The sequence below is a fragment of the Scomber scombrus genome, chromosome 21, assembly GCF_963691925.1.
Source record: "Scomber scombrus chromosome 21, fScoSco1.1, whole genome shotgun sequence".
Taxonomy (NCBI): domain Eukaryota; kingdom Metazoa; phylum Chordata; class Actinopteri; order Scombriformes; family Scombridae; genus Scomber; species Scomber scombrus.
Window position 1 is genome coordinate 15,895,194 of NC_084990.1, and position 23,211 is coordinate 15,918,404.

The window sequence follows — 23,211 nt, forward strand, 5'->3', positions numbered from 1 at the left end:
AGATTAGATTGTGAACTTTCTCACTTGCCCTGACATACAGTACTTAGCCACTGTAGAATAAAATAATGCCATGATGATACCAATTATTTATGCCTTGAGCGTGATATTTGATCTCAATACCACAATCAAGGCTCTTCATGCTAATTATAAGAATAATTAAAGTAAGTAAAAACATCATATTATGTAATAGTGATTAACATGTAACTGTACAAACATGAATGACTAAGAGGACAAACACAATCCTCCATGATTACTGAGTGTTAATGCTAGCCTAAGTGTTAAGTGACTAATTGATCTGCTCATCGATCTGGAATGAATGTGATTTAAACGACTTCCCATTCACAGAGGATGATGTTTAGTGTGAATGGAAAAGTGCAGAGAAGGACAGGACAGTAATAAATAAAGACTTTCTCTGGTGTGCAAACAGAGCCCAGAAGGAGAGGTTTAAACATGGCAATAATCCTTCATCTGTCTGTTTGCATTGGGGCCAGATGTTGGTTCCCTACACTTTGGAGACAGTATGGCATCATTAAATCACACAAATGGACCAGCCTCCCCTTCACGACAACTCAGCACAGCTTATTTCATGGAAAAACAAATGCTCTGTTCGTAGCATTATCCTCATGGCACAGATGCCGTGCCATGCACACAGGGTTCAGATGATGATTACAGAGCATGGTTTGGCATGAACTCTTCAAGAAGGGTATTACTTATAGAGAAGTAATTCAGTCTTTGGTCTCAACCTTTGGTTTAAAAAGATGACTAAGGATTTATGCGGTTATGATGACAATAAAAACAGTCTTTTTTTTAAAACAATCACAAAGATGAAATTAAATTGATGAGGGGCTGCAAGGATTTTTTTCAGGGCTTAACTCATCAGCTTTTGGACTGGTATAAAGGCTTCATCCCTATTACTCTAACAAAAATAAAATCTGTTCTGTGCAATCTGCTGTGAATATGTCAGAGGAGAAACTGAATACCAGCTAAAACCCTGCCGGCTGGCCGAGTATGCATACAGCACAAATGCACCGCCTGTTTAAAAATTTACAAAGATCCTGTAGTGGGCTTTCTACTCACTGATAGAAGTCTGCTTTCTTCACAGCTTCCTCACACCTCTTCAGGGTGGTGCTGTGCTGGTTCTGCAGGGATTGCAGGTCTGCCATCGCCTTCATGCACTGCAGCTTCAGACGCTCATAGTCATGACCTGCTTTTGAGTTTGGTCTGTTTCACAAAGAGGGAAGAACAGAGTCGACATAGCAATGCATCAAAATCAAGTTTTAAGATGCCACATGGGAGGACAACAGAAGTATGAGCAAGATAAACATCATACAAACTTTATGCTTACCCCTTGTTTTAAAGAGTTGAGCCAAAACAATTTTGCATCACGCAATACCTTCGCTCACTTGGATTTTTTGTTGCTTTAAAGCTGAACAAGGCAAAATGCCTCTATTCACAGAGCGCAGGTACACACAGGATCACCACGCCTTTCTGTCAATGTTTGTTTTGGAAAACAGGCAGTTAGGTGCATGAGATCAGAACAGTACCTGCAGTCATCGAAGGTGGTTCCGGGTGAAGACAGCGCCAGACGTTTGCGTAATTCATCCCGCTCACGGGTCACATGTCGAAGCTGTAACAGAACGGTCTCCATCTTCTCTTGCACCTGGTGGCTGTCCATGTGGGCGGGTGGAGGGGAGGAGGCTGGACCAGGCGTACCTGTGGGAGTTAGTATGTCACTGGTGGCATGTGCCATTCACAGAGCTCAAATGATGGAGATGATGCGTGCAGCTTCATCCATATCTTGAAAATGCCCACATAAGGGCAAGTGTATAGCTCATGTGTACTTAATAAAACTGTGTAGTCTTGGTTTTTCAGCTTTATACTGAAAACTTGCAAACTCAAACACCAAAAGGAATACTTGAACTCATAAAAAGGTTAACAGTCCAATCTAATCAAGGAGCAAAGACGAAACTTACATGGTGTAAATATTAACTAATCAAAAGGTGAGAGTCCTTTGTTGTAGCCGCTGTCCAAACATGTATATATATTTAGTTAACAAGTACAACTGTAACCATCATCTTACTGTATCATTTTATCATTGCTGGCATTTGAGCAGCCAAAATGAGTTTAATATTCAACCTCAACCTCGCTGTTGTACTCATTAACCTCAGTACGTGTGAATATAGTACGCAGAAATTCCCCCACTGATAAAAATCAAAGGTCTGTTTCTCATTCAGTGGCATAGACTAGACTAGTCAAATCCTCTCTGGCTCAGACAATGACCAAATGAAACAGGTCTATGAGCGTGTGTGTGTTGAGTGTTTCTAAATCCTTGTCACATCTGTGTAATCACATGCATGTGCTCAGAGTCTAAACAGGGAGCGACCAGTGACTATTATAAAACAGTGGTTGTTCCTTCAAAACAGTCATTGTGTTCTTTTCCAGGAAGATGTTTTTCTGTGACATTACTACACCTGACAGTTGTGTATCGCCCTGAGTGTCACACTCACCTAAGCTGCTGAGAGAGCTGCTGCTTTCGGAGTCCGACGGCATGGTGGACAAGACGCTGTAAGTGGACCCTGTGAGGTGAACAAAACATTAAAGTCAGCTCTGAGTGTACTCGACCATGTCTGCATTAAAGTCAGATGATTATCTCCAGCATTGTATGGTACATCAAGGCCCTGCATCTTGGGTTACATTCAGGGGCCTTTACTGAAAAAAGGCCAGCTGGAGGCATAATAAGGTGGGACTTTCCCCAACTTGGGATGACGGGCCTGTGGGCTGACAGCAGAGTGTGGCTAATTATCAGTTGGGCAGGGAGCTTGAATACTGACTAGCCCGGGCCCCAAAGAAGCTGCAGCCTCAGAGCTTCTCCTTTTATCTCCTCTGACAACATCACACAGTCCCCCCTGTGAAAGCCCCTTCTTTTATAGCCTACAGTGATTCATAATTAACTGTACAGAAAAGAAGCCTAAGAACAATACTGTAAGCATTACGGAGACGATCGTGTTATTTGGAAAAACCAACACTAAAAGTAGTTCTTGAGGAGCATCTAAAAGCCTGAAACTAACAATTGATATCATTAGCAAATTTGTTAAGACAAATATTCGATTAAAGCCAATATGTGTAGAATTCTCATGTGTCTTTAGTGTTATTATGAGGCATACGTTTTTGTTTGTGGAAAAATGAGAGGACAACAGTGAAAATGTGTGCAATTTATGGGTAGTGACATACACTGCTGTCAACCACTGTTTTTTTCATCCTACTAGAGCCCGCCAAAGTCAGAAATAGAGCTAAACCAACAACGGCTTCCTGCAAATTCATGGTTCATACAGTATGTCAGCAGAAATTTGAAATACATGAGAAATGTCAAAGAGGTCAATTAAAACAACATAGCTGCAACTGAGGATTGTTTTAATTTCTGATTACTCAACAAAAATTATTTGATTATTTATTTATTCTAAATTCCCATCACGATTTCCTAAAGTGAAGCATGATGCCATCAAATGTCTTGTTTTGTTTGACCAACTGTTACCCAAAATTGGTCAGCTGTCTATCACATAAGACAGAAAAACAGCAAACCTGGAGAAAGAAACTGGAACAAGGTAATAATTGGAATTTTTGCTTGAAAAGTTATGTCAACAATTTATCAGTTATTAAAACAGTTTAGATTCATTTTCTATAGGTCAACTTAGGGCTGGGCCATTAATCGACATTTAGAAACTCTAATCGACTTAATGTTGTTCATGTCAATTAATTGCGGTGTTCACTGTTGCCATGACAGTAAAGGTTGCATATCTTTAAGGAATTTGAAAACTTGTCTCCAGTGATCATTTTAACCCAAATCATAATCTTATCATAGTTCTAATCAAGTGGGTTTTGTGCCTAAACTAGACATTAACTACAGCGTCACACCTTAAAACATCATTATTTTCACTCCCTAAAGATACTCATGTGCGAAAATATCACAAAATATTGTGTGAGGGCAGCAGTGTAAAATACAAAACAAAAGAAACTGTGAAAACACATAATTGTTCATCAAGGGTGGAGATAATCGTTCATTAATTGTAATCGAGGTTAAAAGTTCAATTAATCGTGTTTTTTTTGCCTTAATCGCCCAGCCCTAGGTCAACTAGTGTCATAAACAGTGTAGTTTATTCACTGGAAAGCACCGACAAATGTATTCTCCAACTTCGAAAAGTCGGACATATCAAATGGGAGTCCTTGTCACAAATGTCTGTTAAGTAGTGATGTGAAAAATAACAATTGACTGATGTACCATTAGTAGATATATTAAATTCTCAAATATTGATATTGCCTTCAAAACGTTAGTATTGATTGGATTGTCCGACATTTTCAACACAGCCTTCACAAAGTGGATAGAATCGTTTTATCCATAAAATGTCAAAACAATAACATTTTAATCTGATTAAAACCCGTTCAAAACCCAAAGATATTATTTATGATAGTATATGACACTTATGTAAAATGAAAAGCAGGTGGAATCACCAAGTATTTGGCATTTTTGCTTGACTTTAACAATTAATAGATTATCAAAATTGTTGATTTTTGTTTTGTAGGTTAAATTGTTTCAACACTGTTTATTCTTTTTTATCAAATGTGAATCCAATAACATATTTCACCGTGAAAGTTTGTAATAAAAAGTCATTTTAATCATGTTTGAGATGTTCATAACAGACTCTACGTCTTGATCAAACAGTCAGCAGTGCACAGAGGTCTAACTTGGCTGTGGGACGAGCAGCTTATGGTTTGGTTAAATCAGCAACTTCCACCCCTGATGTAAAGTCTAGTGCTCGACTCGGTGCGGGAGCATGACAAACGATTCTGTTTACCCACGTCCCAGTACTCTAAATCAATCCCTGGCTGGCTGAGCTCCCACTAGCTAAAGGAGACTATGAGTTTGATTAAGACTGGAAGGAACCCAGCGAACATGGCTCACCCCTTTTTCCCAGCAAAGGACTGAAAGAAAGAAAAGAAAAAAAGACTGATGTGCCTCAGGAACCGTGGCATCCCATGGATCAAGCTCTCTTTGTTCTCGTTCTAGCTTAAGTTTCCCATGACTCTGTTTGAGCTGAGAGTGTCTCAATGGGCAAGGTTCACTGTGTCATAGCCCACTCACTTTTCTGCTCTGTGGAAGTCATGTGACCTGGACCTCGTTCAGTCTGACCCCCACCAATCAAGTATCTCATTTAGGTTGATCTCTTTTCTACAGTCACAACTTGGTGCTCTTTGGAACTTTTTCTGATCTGACCTAAAGTACCAGTCTTAAGTTTGGACACACTTTCTTATTCAAGAGAACGGGAAGTTGTCCAAACTTTTGACTGATACTGTACCTAAGATATCAACAAGCACAAGACTTAAAGGGGGGAAACTAGCTATTGTTGTAGAGTTTTGACTACAGTGGAACAATATCTCAAAGCTGAAATGCTGATATCATGTAAAAGAAATCACAGCTTGTACTCTGTACTCTTTCTGGAGTGGTTCAGAGTATAGCTTTGAACATTTAGCTTCTTAAGTTTACAATTAAGTAGGCAACATCATTCAAGTGCCAAGACGCAATGACCCTTTAAGCCAAAATTCAATCTACAGCAAAGATCACGCAAGTAAAGTCGCATTACCTTGTTGTTATTCGGAATCCAATCTGTCAATTATTGCCTTGATTAGATAAGTCATTTCCTCTATAACATGTCAGAAAATTGTGAAAAATAACCATCTCTGTTTCTCAAAGCCCAACATAAATGTCTTGAGCGACAGCCAATAACTGAAATATATACAGTTTGCTATTATCTATTGAAATCTACTAAATAAAGCATAATGCTGCTCAATAATAGTATGAACCCCCGACAAAAACTTTGATTTTGCTTCCATGACCTAATGTTCATGGAAGAATCCTCCAATTTCTCTAAAAATCAAGAATGAAAGAAATAACAGCACAGCAACATCTTGTCTTATTTTGCAGTGACACAGCACAAACGAGAACACGTCAGCCACGATACACACCCTTATGAGATGCTGCTGTCTTATTACTCTTCAGCAGGAGGTGAGAGCAATCTGTAAACAAAAAGGTCTCTGCTGTCAAACCCTGAAGCTATGGTTATATATAAACTACAGACTATCTCTGTTTATTAAAAACAAAACAAAAAAACACACATCACCCGAGAGATACACCTATATGCATGAATCATATTTGCGTCACAGTGAAGTTCTTCAAGTTAACATTTCATAAGCTTAATTTAGCATCTCTCTGTTGTTGACATGTAATTAGGGTGTAACTGCTGTGGTTAACTAACAAAGCCCTTTCTTTTTTTTTATTACTACATTGTTTGGAGTTAAAAAATGCTCTCTTACCCTCTGGGATTTTGGGTAACTTGTGAGCACAATAATGCTGCTGAGGGTGCATATTGTTTAGAAACCTGGGCTGTAACAAGTTACGGTTTTCCTCGGGAAAGGCCCTTCTTTAGGCTGTGCAGTGGAGGAACCTGTCTGCCCAGTAGCAAAAAGAAGCTCAACCCATTTGCGTCCTGTGTGACTACCAACAGAGAGCTGCAGATGAGTAAGACCAGCCAAGAACATGTTCATGTACTCTTCAGCAGCAGAAAGCATATCAGTGCTCAGCTTTTAGGCAATGGTGAAATGCAGCGAAAAATTGAAAAAGCTTAGAAAAATAGACTCACTCTGCAGCTTCAGTTCTCTTATGAATAATGAGAACAGAATAAATGCATAATTAAGACTTCACCATTCAGCTCACTGACTGCAACACCATAGCAAAGAGTGAACAAAGTAACAAGCAATGCAAATATTCCTTTTGAAGTGCAAAGATGAATTAGAGGTACTGATAAAGGACCATGTACCAGTGTGCAGACATTACATCTGATGAATATTATGTACTGTATACATACTACATATGAATGAAGTAAGTGATACTGAAAAGTTCTGGGATATAGATCATGACCAGTTTGGTTTACACAGACTTTGATGACGAATTTATTAGCATCATAGAAACACCTGCTGTATTTATGTAGCTTTAGGATTTAGTTGTGAGTGGGAAAAGATGCATTTTTATGAGCAAGCAGGAGCAAATTAGCCTCATTTTACACTGCATGCACAGCAAAGAGGAGTAACATCATTTCAAAAGATGTGTAGAGCTGCAACAATTAATCGATCATCAGATAATTAAAAGGCAACTATTTTGATAACCAAATAATCATTTAAGTAACATCTGCAGGTCGCAGCTTATCAAATGTGAGAATTTGAAGCTTCTTTGTGTTCTTTTGTGTGTTGAGATCACAACAACACAATATTTGAAGACGTCACTTTTGGCTGAAAGAAATGGTAACATGCATTTTATGGACAAAATGATTAACTAACTAATCAAGAAGATAATCAGATAATGGCAGATAATGTTTTTTTTCCAGCCCTAGAGATATGTTATATTGTAACAAGATGTTGTTTGTTTTCATGTGAGAAACAAAATCACTGCTGTCAAGTTAAATTAGATGAGGGTGAAATAATAAACGCTTGTGTTAAAGCAGCAAATGTAATGTGTAATATGACTGTTTTTCAATGTAGTGCTATGTCATAACTGTGTGTTTTTCGAAAGTATGTATGCCATGTATGGATCATGTCTCAGATTGCCATTTTCTTCTTAAGTGTGTAAATTACTATAAATACTGTATGTTGGTTTGTGTTGTGTGCACAAAACCTAACAATTAAGTTCATCTTAATCTGACTGTAGCGCTGCAAAAAAAGGTGTTGGCACAGCACCAGAATCTTTTTATGTTACAGTACAATAAGATTAAGATGCACAATTGCTTTGAGACACAAATGACACTGACATCGCTCATTCTCCAACACATCACAGTAAGTCACTGCCTTGTGTGCATTAACACACATTCAATTCTTCACTCATTCATTTGACTTTGACAGTGGGTTATTGATTTACACACACAACTTCTGGCAGCCCTGCCTGTCACTACATTGATTGTTTTAGTCTTTTTAGGTCCATTAAATACTCTCACAAAAGCCTAACAGGCTGTGCTTTTAGTGAAATGGCAAAAGGAAACAAGCACAGTAGTGTGAGTGTAGGCTAAATAAGCATCAGGTCACATGATTGTGCAGCCCTCTCCCTCTCTTTATACTTGCCCAAAGGAAAAGTCATGCCCTTCATCAAGTTGTCATATTGTCAATAGCCCTGATGTTAGATAGATAGATCATGGTCAGAGCTGGATCGAAAACAGTTTGCATCATAACCAAAATACAGGACACTAACCACGCTATGCATCACTGTAATAAGCTTCCACTGTAATCTGCTTGTACACATGCAAGTTGCCCTCTCCCTTCACTACGATGGATGTTTTCATAACTATAAACTAATGAACAATTGGATTTATTCTCACCAGTTGTATGATCCACTGGTCCGGTGCCATCCAGCAGCACAGAGTGCAGGTGAGGGTGGGTCTTCTCCAGAGCCGTGCAAAACTCTGCAAAATGGTCCTTGTCCTTACTTATCAGTATCTTCAAGAGGAGGTCCACTTTTTCCGAGTTGGTGGAGCAGTTGTGTCCCAGCTCGTAGCGTTCAGACTGGCTGAGGGTCCCGCCGTGAGTCAAAACATCCACGAGTTGACCCGCATCTGTTATCGACTCCACCAAGTTCTGGTAACATTTCTCCAGCAACTCTTTATGCTTGGGCTCCATCTCCTCCTCCTCCTCCTGCTGCTGCTCCTGCTCGCTCCCCTTTCGGGCTTAACGAAACCAGTGTCGGGACAAATCCAGCTTCTTAATCTTTCTGGTAGTCAAAACTTCACTTAGGGGGGGGGGACTATTTTCGCGAGTCAATGTAACTATCCCGCTCGGCCCAGTTGGGACGGTTCTCAACCCGAATTGGAGCATACACAAGAAGTAGCCATATTTGTTGCCCAAGGCTGTTGACTGCACGAAGATGACAACACATTTTCCCAACCGCGGCTCCGTCTTTCCCGAGTGAAAAAAGAAAGAAAGAAAGAAGGAAAGAAAGAAAGAAAGACGTCTCTGCCTCTTTAAGCTCCGCTCTGCCTACGCTACGAAGACTTTAACGTCTCCAAATCAAGTTCTTTCGACATGTTGGAAAGTGTAAAAACTCTTCCAAGAGCTCTCTCTGTGTGGCTACAAACTCCGCCATGTCTCACCGTGCGAGCAGCTGCAGCCCTCTGCCAATCATATTTCCGTGCTGTGGACATTTAAGGTAACCGTAGGCGGGGCTTAGTTTAGACGCACCTGGCTCCCCGCCGCTCTCGTTTTCATTTCGAAGAATATTATGAGATGTAATGTCTCCAAAATATTCTTTAATCATGGGGTTAAGTTGTCTATGTTTTCCGGAATTTTCCTACTTTACATACCCCCCCCCCCCCCCTTCTTATGTCGACTTAATAACATTGCTACTGTTTGTAAGGAATAGCCTATTGAGAAACCACTACGAAGTTCTGATGTTCGAGTCCCCCTAAACACAACACCACCCCTTAAAATTAATAAAGTACTTAAGAAGTAACAAAAATATATTTGTGTCATTATTTGGAGTTTTCTTAATATTTTTTTCTTTCAATATGATATTGCTTTAAATTTAATTTAGAAAAAAATGTGTTGAATTATTATTATTTAATTTCATTGGAATAAACGTGATTCGATTGAAGTAAATTCAAACGTTTTTGTTAGGTTTTTGAACATTCTCATACAAGTTTTCACCCAAAACACACACAAATACAGTGACAATCAGAAGAAGACTAACACTTGTGAGCTAGGCCTACTGAATAATCATCTTGACACTTGATCACCTGATCTCAGAATACATTTAAATAATAATGTTATATAATAATTTGGTTATGAGAACAAGGGTATGATTCCAAAAAGTTGTGGTTATCAGCTAAATATATTTACATAGTAGTCCAGAAATGGTTCCAATAATCATTCAAATGTATTAACTGGGCCCTGGGTAGTGTTGCTTTTCCAATTTATCCAGCCAGTGGCTATGTCAATTCAAAAGGAAGTTTAAAAATTCTGCCTGTAAAATACTGCCCATGACATGAGTAAGGTCAGTAATGGTAGTTAGTAAACTGTTCGCTAACCTTCCAAACTCCAAGACAAAATACAAAGGATATTGCCTTAGGGTCTTGAATAGTAGCTTCCCTGATGGGAAATTCTCAATATTATATATATTTACCTATATTATCTAAATCTCACATTCTTGCTATTTTTGTTCCAAAGTGTGTTTGTGGTTGACAACATTATTCACCATCTTGTTATGCATCTGTATGCAATAAGATGTAACATACAGTACCAGTCAAAGGTTTTGACACTTATTCAGTATATGCTATTGTTTATGCAATATGTTTTAACTTGTGTTTTTGACTGTCATCCATTAAAACAGTGGTTTCCAAACCTAGGGGTTGGTACCAAAAAACATAGATCAGGAGAGTCACAGGATAATTAAAAGGATACGAAAGAGAAAATCCCTGTTATACAAGATTATATTTATTTTTTCTGACTTTTCTCTAATACTGGACACATTTACATCCCCATATATCTGAATATCCTAAAGAAAACATTTGCTTAAACTAATCCTTTATTATTGGTTAATCTGTTGGAAACTTATAGCAAAACTAATACATAACCTTTAGGGTTATTTAAGGGGTCACAAGCCTAAAAGTTTGGGTTCTGTGCTCTAAAATCATATATTGATTTTATGTGGTCTTCTTAACATGTCAGTCTAATGATTGCAATGATAAACTCAGTGTTTTATTATCTTTATGACTGGCTGACTGAAGTTATGTTACTTATTAATTATGAAATAATTTGGTATTGTAGGACATTTTTTTTAGAGGTATCATACCATGTTGCCTGTTTAAGTATTTTTGCAACACACTATTTTTCTAAATAAACATTTGCACAAAAACTGTACATGTCCTTATAAAAAAATACAGTGTTTTCTTTCAGATGGTGCTCCTATACTGTAAGTGTAAAATGGATTTACACCAGCAGTGTATCGCCATCGGTTATTACGTTGAGAAGTTGTGTAAGTATTAGAGCATAACAAATCATGCATTTATCGATGTGGGCTTTGCTTCCCAAATCCTGATCTGTTCAGTAAACCCAGTTATTGTTACTGCACATTCATTATGCACTATTCAATAGCCTTTCATTTCATTTTGAGGCAAATCCAATAGCATTCATCCTGTGATTTGATCTCTCTTCTTTTAGAGGAGATTGTATACCTCCAGATCATATAGTTGTCTATTTTCATCTGGATTGTCCCATGACACATCTGCCCTGCTCTGTGAGCTTTCTTCTGCTCCACATAATCCATCGGATCTCAAAGGAGGCAGACATCACGTAAGACTGAAATCCTTAAGAAACAAATTATCTAAAAGGAGACAATAAAATCATATATAAGATTATCTATATGTGCTTATCTGCATAGACACAGCTGGACTGTAGTGATGCTGAATGTGGAAATCTACTTTGAGCTCATTTACCATAATTGTCCTCTACATTATTAAAGGGCTTCAGTGTGTATCCTTTAGGAAGATTGTGACTCTCATCTGGAGCTAGCTGGCACATAAAGGGCCTGGCTTTAAAGCTTAATACTGTACACAGTGTGCCTATACATTTCCCCACCTAAGTTTAAAACAGCTTTAACAATGTAAGTGGTTATGTAACAGCTAAACTAATTTCTTTTCCCTGCAGGGGAAAACTAGTTGGAATGTTGAGGAATTATGTAAATTACTAAAACCATCATACTAACTTGAAATGCTGACGGTTACACCCTTTAAACCTTAAAATCAAAATGCAGTTGTTGAGAGTTGAACACATTAAGTGGAAGTGAAAGAGTAATGCACACTCATCTGGCAGATAGTCTGCTGCTCTTCTTCAAAGCCTCTTTAGCTGGACGTATACAGATTGTACCACAAATAAATGGAACAGGTTGGACAGGTTTTATTCTCCTATTTTGTCAAATATCAGAGGATGAACCTCAAGCCGTGCAAGCTACAGCTCTGCAGGCTGGATAGTGATATCTGCTGCTACATCTCATTATGTGTTGTTCATCTAATCCTCGGGTTTGTAATTTGCTTATATGCACTCATGAAGTTTAAAGCTGGATTATGTCCCCGGCAACCAAATGTCACTTAACCTCACATTCCTCATTGGATGGCTACAGAAAATCCAGTGCAAATCAACAATTTGGTCAATACTCGCTTTTACTGATTGTTGATGTGACAGTATTAAAAAGTTGGGTGATGGCGATGTGAGTTAAGGTAAACTGTGGACTAATCTCAATAGATTCACAGAATTGGATTTTTTGGAAGATGAAACATTTTTGGAATGTTTCATATTCCTGTGAACCTTTTATGGGACAGTGTTGATTTATCTGTCAAAATGCTCTGGGTATTTTTTTATTTTTGTCCTTTGTTTATGGCAGTACCATATCCACTAAGTACAAAAATATACTCATAAATAATTAATTATCTAGGCATTCATGGATGTAAAAGCATGAAATCCAAACATACCTCTCAAGTAAAAAAAACCCATTTTGGATCACATTTTCTGACATCACCAATTTTAAGAAGTTTGTGCAACTTTTTAAGTTTAATAGTAAAATCATTTTAACTGTCATTTACTTTATGGAGAGAGACAGCGCCAGGGGTGTGATGGGAAGTGTGAGGGCCAAGAGCTAATCAAAGGCTGACCTTCACAGCTCCTGTCTCCTGATGACGCAGTTAGATACTATTGATTGACACAACTTCCACACGCACGTGTCTTCAGTAAGACAGTGCAACCCGGCATGTGTGTATGTAAGTGTGATCAAGTCAAAGAAAAGGGTGCAGCGTCCTGCTATCGCATTCATGTGTTAATAATTAAAGCACTTTGTCTAGAAATAAAGATCAGGGAAGTGTTCTGTCTCTAAAAGTGAAAGCCAGCCAAATGGGAGGCCCCCCTGATTTCCTTTTGACCCATATATTTCAGGATGTATCACAGCAAACAATCCGCACTAGCGAGAAAACACACAAATATTTACATCAAATATTCATCCCTCTTTGCCCTCAGGCCTGGTGGAAGCTTTTCATTTTAAGAGTGTATATGAGAAATAGCGAAGTGATAAAGGTGGACCAAAAGTGAGGCTCAGTAGAGTCAATTGTCTCCCCATCACATTCCCTCTGAGGCAGCACTTTGAGGCCAGGGAGCACAACAGAAAGAAGACTTAAGGACATCCGTGTCTCCAATATGTACACTATTTATAGCGTTGAAAACAGCTCTCTGTGCCATAATCGCCCGTGCTGCAAAGCAAATCTGAACATTTTCTCCCCTCTCACATTACACAGCAAAGCACACACACACATACACAGTAATTACTTATATAAGGCACATTACTTGCACCTTTAAGCAGAACATGCAGCTCATGATGCTCTGAAGAAGAGGGTGGGGCCAGGGGATGGGAGTGGGGGTATTGACTCACCCCTCGAAATACAGACCAAGGTGGTGAAAGCGATACTGGCTTTGAAATGCAAATTGCTCATTGTGTGCTGGCTTACAGAGGAAAATCCACAGTCAATGTTTCATGCAAACACATGATCCCATTTCACAAATATGGATCAAAAGACAAAAGACAAAATGTTTTTTTTTTATTGAAATGAGAAGTGGCTTAATGGAAGTCTCAGGAGACATTGGGACGATCAAATGGCACAATTTTAGAAAACTGAAAAAGACCTCCATTGAATTTCAAGCATTATTATGTTACAAGACCTATGGCAAAGTAGAGTTAGTGCAACAGATACTCTAAATCAGCAGGAAAAACAATCACACATACAAATGATATGACACTTCATGTGAACCGAGAGCCCTCTGCTGGTAGGAACACATACAAACCAGAGAGGAGTATTGACAGAAAATGTAAACAAAATGGAGAAAAACTATTTATGGATTATATTTCTACAGCTGTACTATTATCAGTATAGATTGTTTGCAAGATAAACCACAAGATAAACACTGGACTCTAAAAAGTTTACACAGCAGCCCTGACAAAAGGCACATTATCTGTCCTTAAAACTTTGGCTTTTAAACATTCAGTGAAAGGTAACATTGTCTGTAGATAGTTTGTTTTGTAAAGCTGATATAAAGTGAATACATAATTACACTTACAAGCAGGAGTATAACTCTGGTTAGTTGGCAAGGATGGACAATTCATGGACACTTCATACTCCAACTGAAATATTACTTGTAATTATGACCAGTTACACAAGCATCAAATGATCCCTCTATTCTGTGAGACATTTGGTTATAGTTGATTGCCTAAACCTTGCATAGTCACACACATAGTTTTTCATATACTTACTTGAACATAAAAATAATAAAATGTAAAAACAAAGTAATGCCTAATGCTTTCTCCTATTTAGATATACTTTATATATTAGACTAAACACTCATCCTGGTTTGCATCTTTTGTTTCCCCAATTTAATCATAATACAAACAGAAGCAGACTTGAGATAAACATTGTGGCTGACATTTTTAATATTAGTGGTTAGAATAGTAGTATGATGGCATTTTCACCCAATTTTCTTTCTTTCTTTCTTTCTTACCCAATAATAATAAAGCAATCAACTGTATCTTTAAAAAAAATCTTCATTTTTAAATATACTATATTTATATTTTCTCTATATTTGATATCTGCCAATCACATACTACAATAAAGTGGTAAAAAATTAGAATGATCTGAATTAAACAAAAGTATTTATTGATAGTTACATGGAAATTAGCTTTAACTGCATGCTGATATAAGTTCTTATACGATTGTTTCAATCTGGACATATATATTGTCCATATGAGAGGTAATCTTCCTTGGCTTTTAGTCACTACCTCCACACAGCTTCAACAGCAGTTTCTTGTAATCCCCGGAGGTATCACTCTGACAAACAAAGCAACATCAATATGAATTTCAAATGATCTCACAAATTTATTACAAAAAGAGAAAAACAGTTATTGAAACTATACGACAAATGGGACTTACTGAGATGTCGTTGTACAGTGATTTTCCGTAGGCCCTCACATACTCCTGTCTGATGTCCAACATATCAGTCTCAGAGCGGGACACCATGATGCGGATCAGGGTTTGGTCCTTGGTGCCCGCTCCCTGTCAACACACCACAATGTGACGCTTAATTGACTGCTTCATAAATGATCTCCTCTCCCTCCACAACAACTTCAGAGCAGCAAACAATTGGTTCATGTTGATGAGAATAAATGTGATGGTAAACAACAGGTGTACCTTCATGGCCTTGTGCAGCCTTTCTGCAAAGAAGGCAGGGCTGTTCTTGATGCATTTCACTAGGAAATAGAAGCAGATGTTAATGTTGGTCACTGTAACTAAATGAATGTCTTCAAAACATACAGAGAAAGATACACTGCCATGAAAAAGTATCTATCCTCCTCCTGATTTTTATTTCTCTTTATTTATTGAAGCAAATAAAAATAACAATTAACCCTAAGCCAACACCTGTATTGCCTGTGTGAAAAAGTAATTGCGCCCTTATCTTAATAGCTGGTTGTGCCACCTTGAGCGGTAACAACGGTAACCAAATGTTTCCCATAACTGGAGACCCGTCTTTCACATTGCTATGGTAGAATTTTGCAGAATCCAGCTACATTATAGGTTTTTTTTAGCATGAACCGTGTGTTTAAGGTCCAAACTTTATTTATTTATTCATTTTTAAACCATTCTTAAGTGAACTTGGTCTTATGCTTTGGATCATTATTTGCTGCATAACCCAGTTGCACTTGAGTTTTTAATCACGGACTGATGACAAGACATTGTTCCTCAGGATTTTCTGGCAGAAAGCAGAATTCATGTTTCCCTCAATTAAGGCAAGTCACACAAGTCACACGAGAAGAGGCATAGCTTCTCCACACCATCAAACTATGACTACTGAGCTTGACCGTATATATGATGTTCTTATTGTGGATGCTGTGTTTTGTTTATGCCAGTAATGGGATCTCTGTCTTCTAAATAGCTCCACTTTCAACCTTTATAATAGGTTGTCCATTTAATAGAGTGGGAAGGTTAACCACAGTTTTCTCCATTTGGAGATGAGGTTCTTGAGTGTCCCAGAGCCTTAGAAACAGCCCTTCTCAGACTGATGTATTTCAATCTAATGTATTTCTTCTTCATCACATCTGGATTTTCCTTTGATTGTAGCATGGTGTGCTGCTTGTTGAGACCTTATAGCCAACATTACATTGCTTAAAAAGTTCTATTTAGGTGAGATTTAGCAGGGGTGGCAGTAATCAGGCCTGGGTTTGGTCAAATATCAGTTAAGTTTGGTAAAGTAGTGGATTTACTAACTACATAAAATGATCATTTAGGAGAAATCAGGACTTCTTCACAGCACTGTATAAAGTTGAGGTAAATGTAAAAGTTTAAATGCTGACTGGACGAGACAGCATGTGATTCTAATGTACATTCAAATTGAATGCAGCCCAACAGTGAATACACTAGAGAAAGAGAGTTAACTATTTTCATCACACCGTAACTTCCTTAGCTGTAGTTTATTGATAATGAAACATCCACCAATAACATTTTGAGCTACCTGCTCTTCTTCAGACTAAACTATATACAGTATATACAGTCATAGATCATAGGCTCTGGTCAAATGACAGTCTGAAGAAGAGCATGTAGCTCAAACATCACTGTTGGGTGCCTCAACATCTACTAACTGCATCTAGGGAGCTACAGTGTGGGAACCTTCATTTTTCTTTGTTATGAGTGTTCATCAAATACACTTTTGCATTACTCCAACGACACATTTTTATCCAATCTTTGCTACGTTTCAGAAATAATATTTAAATGTATATATGTAAACATTTTATTTTTTTAATTTCCATAGCAGTTTTCCTGTGGCTAGTTCCAAATTATTGTGGGCAAGGCCTCTTCCAAATAAATGAATCAATTGCACAATTGCAACTGAATCTTGATTAAATGTGTAAAAGTTAAAGTTTGACTCAGTTCATTCTACAAACCCCCAGTATGATTGCCCATCAATATGTGTCTTCTGATGCAAGTGTATGTGAGATTTTTAATTTTTATTTAAAAATGTTTTTTAGATGACATATTTTGATATATGTGCAGCTTTAATCTAGCATTTTACCATTTGTTTCAGACCGAAGCTTAAAAAAAGTTATTCAGGTCAGCAGCCTGTTTGCATGTGCAAGATATTTTTAGTCTTTCCAGCCTTGCGAAACAAACATCTTGAAGACTGACTTTAATATATATACACTTAAAGCTTCAACATGTTTTGGGAAAGCCACTTTAGTTTGGTTGAGGTTTGGAAACCTCGACAACATACCCACAGCCACCATGCCAGACTCAACATTGCCAGACATTTCTCTGCAGATGCTTTTCTCAATTTCTCTTCCACACATTTTCTGGTACTCCTGGAAGACTAAAAAAAAGACCAAAATCACAGGTGAGAGAGTAATCACAATATTGGAAAACCTGTACAAACATATGAGAAATGTGTACCAAAAAACATCAACATGTGCAGTGTCCAGTGACACTGGAAAAACAAAGCAGAAGTCTTATTAACTTCAATAGACAGCAAAAGGAAAATCTTCTGGTGGAAATACAACAATGTTGAAAATATACACACCTGCCCGAAGGTGAGGCTTGCTGCGAGCACAAAGGATGGCATTAAACTGCGACTCATCAGTTCCTACTTTATTTTCTCCAGCAGCATACAGTTTCTGTAATATACACGTGCACACACATATATTAAAAGAAGAACGAACATAACAAAAGACTTGGCAATACCTTTAAAAAGAATACTATACAACTTGACCAACTTTAAAGTACCTGCGCATCCTGTTTGGCCAGGGAAATGTCAACAGTCTCTCTCTCATCGCGATTTCCCTGGAAAAATAAACCATTCACTAAAAACATGTTTACATGACCTTATAATGAATCAGGTGTTAAATCTGCAGCAGCTACCTGAGAGAGAGAGATCAAGAGTCTGCGGAAATGACCAGAGGTGTCACTGCTGATGGCGTCCTCCAGGGTCTTGCCGTACTCTGAAAAGACGATGTCGCTTTTTAGGAAAATACATTAATTTGCATAACATTTGCATTTTGTTTAGACACCACTTTTCACAATCCATTATCCACGTGCACATAAAAGGATAAAAGGATGATTGAACTATGTAAAAATCAATCAAAACAATCAAATCAGAATTTAACATGCTCTAACCTGCTATCACTTTCGAACAGATTTTTTAAAATACCAACAACATTCACTAGAATGACACTAGACAAGATTTTGAAAAGTTGTAAAATCCAGTTTACACCAGTAATGTGAAAATCGATCTAAAACAATGGCACATACTGTATTTTAAACAGTAGTGAAGTAAAAAACATTTTAAAATATATATGGGTTTGCAGAACAGTGTATGTTCATACAGGCTTTATTGTGTTATTGAAAAACCTTTGATCAAAGTACTTCAATTTCAATGGTAATGTTCAATATCTGTAGCTACAGCTTGAATGTGAAATCTCAATAGCATATGAACTCAAATTGCCAGTTTACTTTTACATTCAACCATTATTCTCTCACGCTGTGGAGAACACACTATTAAAAAGGGCTTTGTTGTTTTTCAGAATCAAAGTGTGAATGAATCAGAACTAACCAGCTTTGTAAATTTTAGAGATTTCACAAATCTCTGCATTGGAACGTGATGAAAGAATCTCAATCAGACACGCTTCATCAGTTCCCGCACCCTGAAAAAAACAAAACAAAACAGGAACAAAATCTTAGAAAGACATTCAAAGACGAACCTTCTTCAATGAGAAAACTGGTAAACATTCATTGGTCATCAGCCCAGACTCATGTTTCAACTTGCTGCTCTTATTTTTCTATCACATGATATGATACACAGTGTGGTTTGGTTTACACCAGTTGTAATTAGCTGAGGCAATGACTCAAGCCTCTAACCTTTATAGCCTCTCGGAGTTCAGCTGCATCAAAGCGGCAAGGGCTCATTAACGTGGCAAGAACCAGTTTCTCAAAGTTTCCAGTGAGCTCAGACTTCAGATCATGGACTAAATCCTGAGAGAAACACAAAACAAACAAAAAAAAAGAAAACATGACAGCAAGGTCAGCCGAGATATCGTATGGAAGCCATCAGAAGCAACAGAGCACAGAAGTTAACAAACAAAACTTTTTGAAAATGTATATTAGAAAACACACCTTCCCATAAGTTGTTTTGTAGGCTGCTACCATTGGAACCCTCTGCTTGTTGGTACGACTTCCCAGAAGTTCAATAATGGCGTTTTCATCAGTGCCTGTTCAAGATGTCAATTAGAATCATATTAATGATGTGTAAAAAGGTGAATGTGCAAATTAAGTGCCCATCATTGTTGACTTATTTTGATGCATTGTCGAATGAACATCATATACTCACCAAAACCCTTCATAGCCTTTCGAAGAACTTCAACATCCCTCAGTGGATCAGCCCCTGGAAAGTCTTTAATAGCGCCCCTGTACCCTTTCTACAAACATAAGATAAATTACTGTGTAGTCACATAGGTATGTTTGCTGTTTGTGCATTAGAACAAAGTTTCAGAGAAGTCCTAAAACAGAAGACAAATGCATCTTACAGGAATGGCAGGTGCCTGAGGGTGGGACGGAGCTCCACTTCCATATCCAGGCACTGAGGGGTTAGTAGGGGGTGCTCCGGGGTAATTTGGCATGGGCTGCTGGCCTGGGGCGGGGCCCCCTGGATATCCCTGCTGAGCCCCTCCTGGCTGCAAACAGAGGACAGCTGTAAGTGCCTAAGTACATGCTGACAGATTTCTTATAGAGCAAATAAGGCTGTGGGGCTGGTGAAGATAAGGTGATTTCAGCAAACAGGAGATTTAGCTTAAGTCAGTCCATATGTTATTAATGACATGCCACTAAAGAGGTAAAGAGTGAGATAAGAAGTGATGTACCGCGCCATAGCCGCCTGGTGCTGCACCCCAGCCTCCACCTGCAAAGAAAATATTAACATAACACTCAAAACAAAATGAATTTTAGTGGACAAATCTGAAATATTTTGGTTGGCTGCATTTTTTGGCATAATACACTGCATATAAAAACTCCATTAACATTTTGTATATATTGCAGCTTCACCTGCTGGCATGGATGGATGGCCTGCTGCTCCAGGCTGTGGTTGGTATCCTCCTGCTTGAGGAGGGAATCCTCCTGCTTGAGGAGGGAAGCCTCCAGCGGGGGCCGGGTAGCCACCACCCTGGGGAGGGTAGCCACCTGCTGCTGGAGGGAAACTGCCTGCTGCGGGAGGGTAGCCACCGGCCTGGGGTGGGTATCCACCGGCCTGTGGGGGGTAGCCTCCTGCTGCAGGGGGGTAGCCTCCTGCTGCTGGTGGGTAGCCCCCTGCTGCTGGTGGGTAGCCGCCTGCTGCTGGTGGGTAGCCCCCTGCGGCTGGAGGGTAGCCACCTGCTTGAGGTGGATATGCCCCTGGTTGAGGTGGGTAGCCTCCTGCCTGGGGTGGGTATCCACCTGACTGAGGAGGGTATCCTGGATAGCTCATCTTAGGACCTGGAGGCGACATGAAGTTGTGTTTGTTAATGTGATGGATTAGGGACATTATATGCACTTTTAGCCCACTTAAGACTTAAAACTTCTTCCAAAAGACTTTTCGGAACTCAGGAATTTAACATGCATTTGTACCAGAGAAATGTAATTCTACATGTAGTTTGCTGTACCGATGTGTGTTGAAGGCCAAACATAAGAATTGCAACTGGCATATGCTGCCAGCCTTCATTTAGACTTCAAACAAGCAGTGACTTGTCGTCTCACATTGGGGCATTCCTTCATTTGTTTCCCCAAATGCAGTAATGCAAAGAACATGATATTTAGTTCCTGCAGACTTGTTTTAGAGCCAGGTAAAATATGGCCATTATATAAAATTATACTTGGATTTTTTGTAATCCCATGACTTGATTAGTAATGGGATAACATGAGATCATATGGGATTATAAATTTTGTTTATGATGGTTTATAAAATAATGTTTGAATAACCTAAAAACAATCAACAGGCGCTATCCAATATCAGAAAAAGTGACAGACAGTTATTTTAGCGATAATCATCTATGATTAGTGTGGAATTTTCAAACAGTGCTCTATAAATAACAAACCTATCTCACACTCCACACCCATCTGGTGTGGGCCTAATAAACTGCTCCACCCCTTGACTTATACAAGTTAATAAATGAGCTGGAGCTTTAAACAAAGATTTCACAAGTTTCATACAGACTACACTCAGTATAATTTCCAAATCAGATTTTTGTTTTTAAACCCTAAAAACTTGCCATATCCCTACTTTCAAACAGGACCGTTTGACCACATCTCAATTATCATAACAGAAACTTACCACTTCCATCTGTCTATATCCCTAACATATGATGTTAAAGACATTTGCTCATTATTCTTAAGGTTTTACTTCCCATTTCTCAAAAACCACCAGAGTGAACACTGTATACAACAATCAACCCTTATTCAGATTATACCGCCACGAATTCCTATTTGAAGATCTGCTTGCTGGAAATGTCATCCAAGTAGAGATCTGCTGTTTGGAATTTCGCAACTGTTCATGTGTGGCTGAGTCATCCCACAAAGGAGTTTAAGACTCACTACAATTCACTTTGTTTACATGCACACAAGAGGCAGGGCTTCCAGGGTTTTTTCGTGAGCCCTTAGGCTTCTGTTGTAGGAAAGTGTTCACTAACCATATATTTGCTGTAAAAACTGGATTTATTTAAATGTATAGGTTTTAGTTTTAGTTTAGAATTTAGATTTAATTGTTCTAACTGCAAGGATGCACCAAGGGCGTGTCTACATCTGGGGATTTTACGCAGACCTTTTACACATTTAGTCGTTTAAACTCTGGCTGTTATCCAGCTTTCTCCTTTTTGCCCTTTGAAAAAAAAAACTGCGAGGCATTTAAGTGTTATGGGAAATTGTGACAGCACTTCCACCATACTAACGACAACCTTACAATTTCACAATCAGTTGCATTTGCAATTTATTTTAAATGACAAACGAAAAATATACTACTGCTGATATACTGTACATTATATAACATTTAAGCATATTAAAGTGCGTTTCTGTACGTCTTTACAACCTCCATCTTAAGAGTTTTACGATTTTCACGAAGAACACCGGAAAGTCGTTGGACATCGCAGGCCTGTGATTTCTCAACTCGCCAAACTACATCAGCATAAATAACGTGAAGATTTTGCAGCAGCTTACTCTTCTACCTGTCTACACACATACGTAACCGCAGTGTTAAACCAAAAAAGATAAAGTCTTAACATGTTATCTCACTTCAAAATCCTCTCTGATGTCCAACAGCCTGTACCCACCCTGCAGTCCGTAAACGTTACATAACACTCTGGGACGAAGTTAAGTGTTTAGCATTTAACGCTAGCATCCAAACCTTCGTGAACACACAGTGGGTTAGAGGAATAGCTAACGTGTTAACTTAAATTATAGTTAATATTAGAAGTGTCGGTTAGCTATTTTAAGATGTGATCTCGTTGTGTCCGCGTCCCGTTAAACGGCTTGACGCCGTCTGTGTCTGCTAATAAGTCAAAGCTAATTTCATACATTCCGGACGCCGCAAAAACGCCCTCAAGCACTTTGTTGAACTTAGTTGTTTGATGTCATGCAAACGTGAGACTAATTAATTTAGTATTCAGCAGCACAGAGATAGAAAATTAGTATAACTTACGTAGGATTACGGATGTGGACTTCAGATCCAGGAAGAGCCGGATGGAGAGTAGGTGGGAGGGACCTCAACATTGTTTCCGTCTTTAGACCCGAAAGCAAGGAGGCAAACATGTATGTTTATCATAGCCACCACACAGGGGCCACTGATACTGGGACATTCAAGATTAGGCTAAATGTAACGTACTGACGTGACCTCAGGAACACTCTGGGTTAGCAATACTATGGAGTGACTACAGTCGTAGAAGATGGTAAAAATGGATGGATGGAAAGATTATACACATGAGGAATTTCATTTTCATTTTCATTTTTATTTGAACAGGGACAGTGCGCAATAAAACATTAACCCTGTATAAAACAAGGAGAGATGCATTGCACCAGGTTTTAGCAAGTTGCT

The 23,211-nt window shown here is 38.6% G+C and overlaps 2 protein-coding genes across 6 annotated transcripts in view; both read right to left on the reverse strand.

Annotated features, from left to right (window-relative positions):
- The window catches only part of LOC134003516 (disks large homolog 5-like), a 31,906-nt gene extending 22,741 nt beyond the window's left edge, over window positions 1–9,165 (reverse strand). Inside the window, exons 1-4 of one of the 4 annotated variants that reach the window (XM_062442743.1) lie at window positions 8,415–9,165; window positions 2,508–2,576; window positions 1,545–1,698; window positions 1,078–1,221 (exon numbers count right to left, since the gene is read on the reverse strand). In XM_062442743.1, the coding sequence (XP_062298727.1) occupies window positions 1,078–1,221; window positions 1,545–1,698; window positions 2,508–2,576; window positions 8,415–8,712 (665 nt within the window). In that variant the 5' untranslated portion in view covers window positions 8,713–9,165. Of the gene's footprint in view, window positions 1–1,077; window positions 1,222–1,544; window positions 1,714–2,507; window positions 2,577–4,957; window positions 5,090–8,414 lie in introns of those variants that run through there. The other 3 variants (XM_062442742.1, XM_062442745.1, XM_062442744.1) reach the window with 3 other exon arrangements.
- Window positions 9,166–13,654: 4,489 nt separating this feature from the next.
- On the reverse strand, window positions 13,655–22,928 carry anxa11b (annexin A11b). Of its 2 annotated transcripts, none has more exons than XM_062442155.1 (15): window positions 22,819–22,928; window positions 20,175–20,624; window positions 20,018–20,037; window positions 19,685–19,831; window positions 19,489–19,576; window positions 19,275–19,369; window positions 19,020–19,133; window positions 18,715–18,805; window positions 18,024–18,103; window positions 17,889–17,945; window positions 17,686–17,779; window positions 17,383–17,478; window positions 15,309–15,367; window positions 15,051–15,173; window positions 13,655–14,948 (listed from the first exon to the last, which is right to left on the reverse strand). In XM_062442155.1, the coding sequence occupies exons 2-15, from the start codon at window positions 20,614–20,616 to the stop codon at window positions 14,889–14,891; spliced, it is 1,566 nt and encodes a 521-aa protein (XP_062298139.1). In that variant the 5' UTR covers window positions 20,617–20,624; window positions 22,819–22,928; the 3' UTR covers window positions 13,655–14,888. The 2 variants fall into 2 exon arrangements, with proteins under 2 accessions (XP_062298139.1, XP_062298140.1); XM_062442156.1 differs by lacking the exon at window positions 22,819–22,928 and adding an exon at window positions 22,413–22,566 and having other exon boundaries at window positions 20,018–20,055; window positions 20,199–20,624.
- Between the last annotated feature and the right edge of the window lie 283 nt (window positions 22,929–23,211).

Bases quoted from the DNA above. Each gene is read 5' to 3' on its own strand.
- anxa11b (XM_062442155.1), bottom strand. From the start codon at position 20,616: ATGAGCTATCCAGGATACCCTCCTCAGTCAGGTGGATACCCACCCCAG. The intron at 17,946-18,023 runs GTAGCTGCTGCA...TTATTTTTCCAG, and splicing joins TCTTGATCTCTCTCTCTCAG to GGAAATCGCGATGAGAGAGA. The intron at 15,368-17,382 runs GTATGTTGTCGA...TCTATTTCCTAG, and splicing joins GTCTGGCATGGTGGCTGTGG to TGAAATGCATCAAGAACAGC.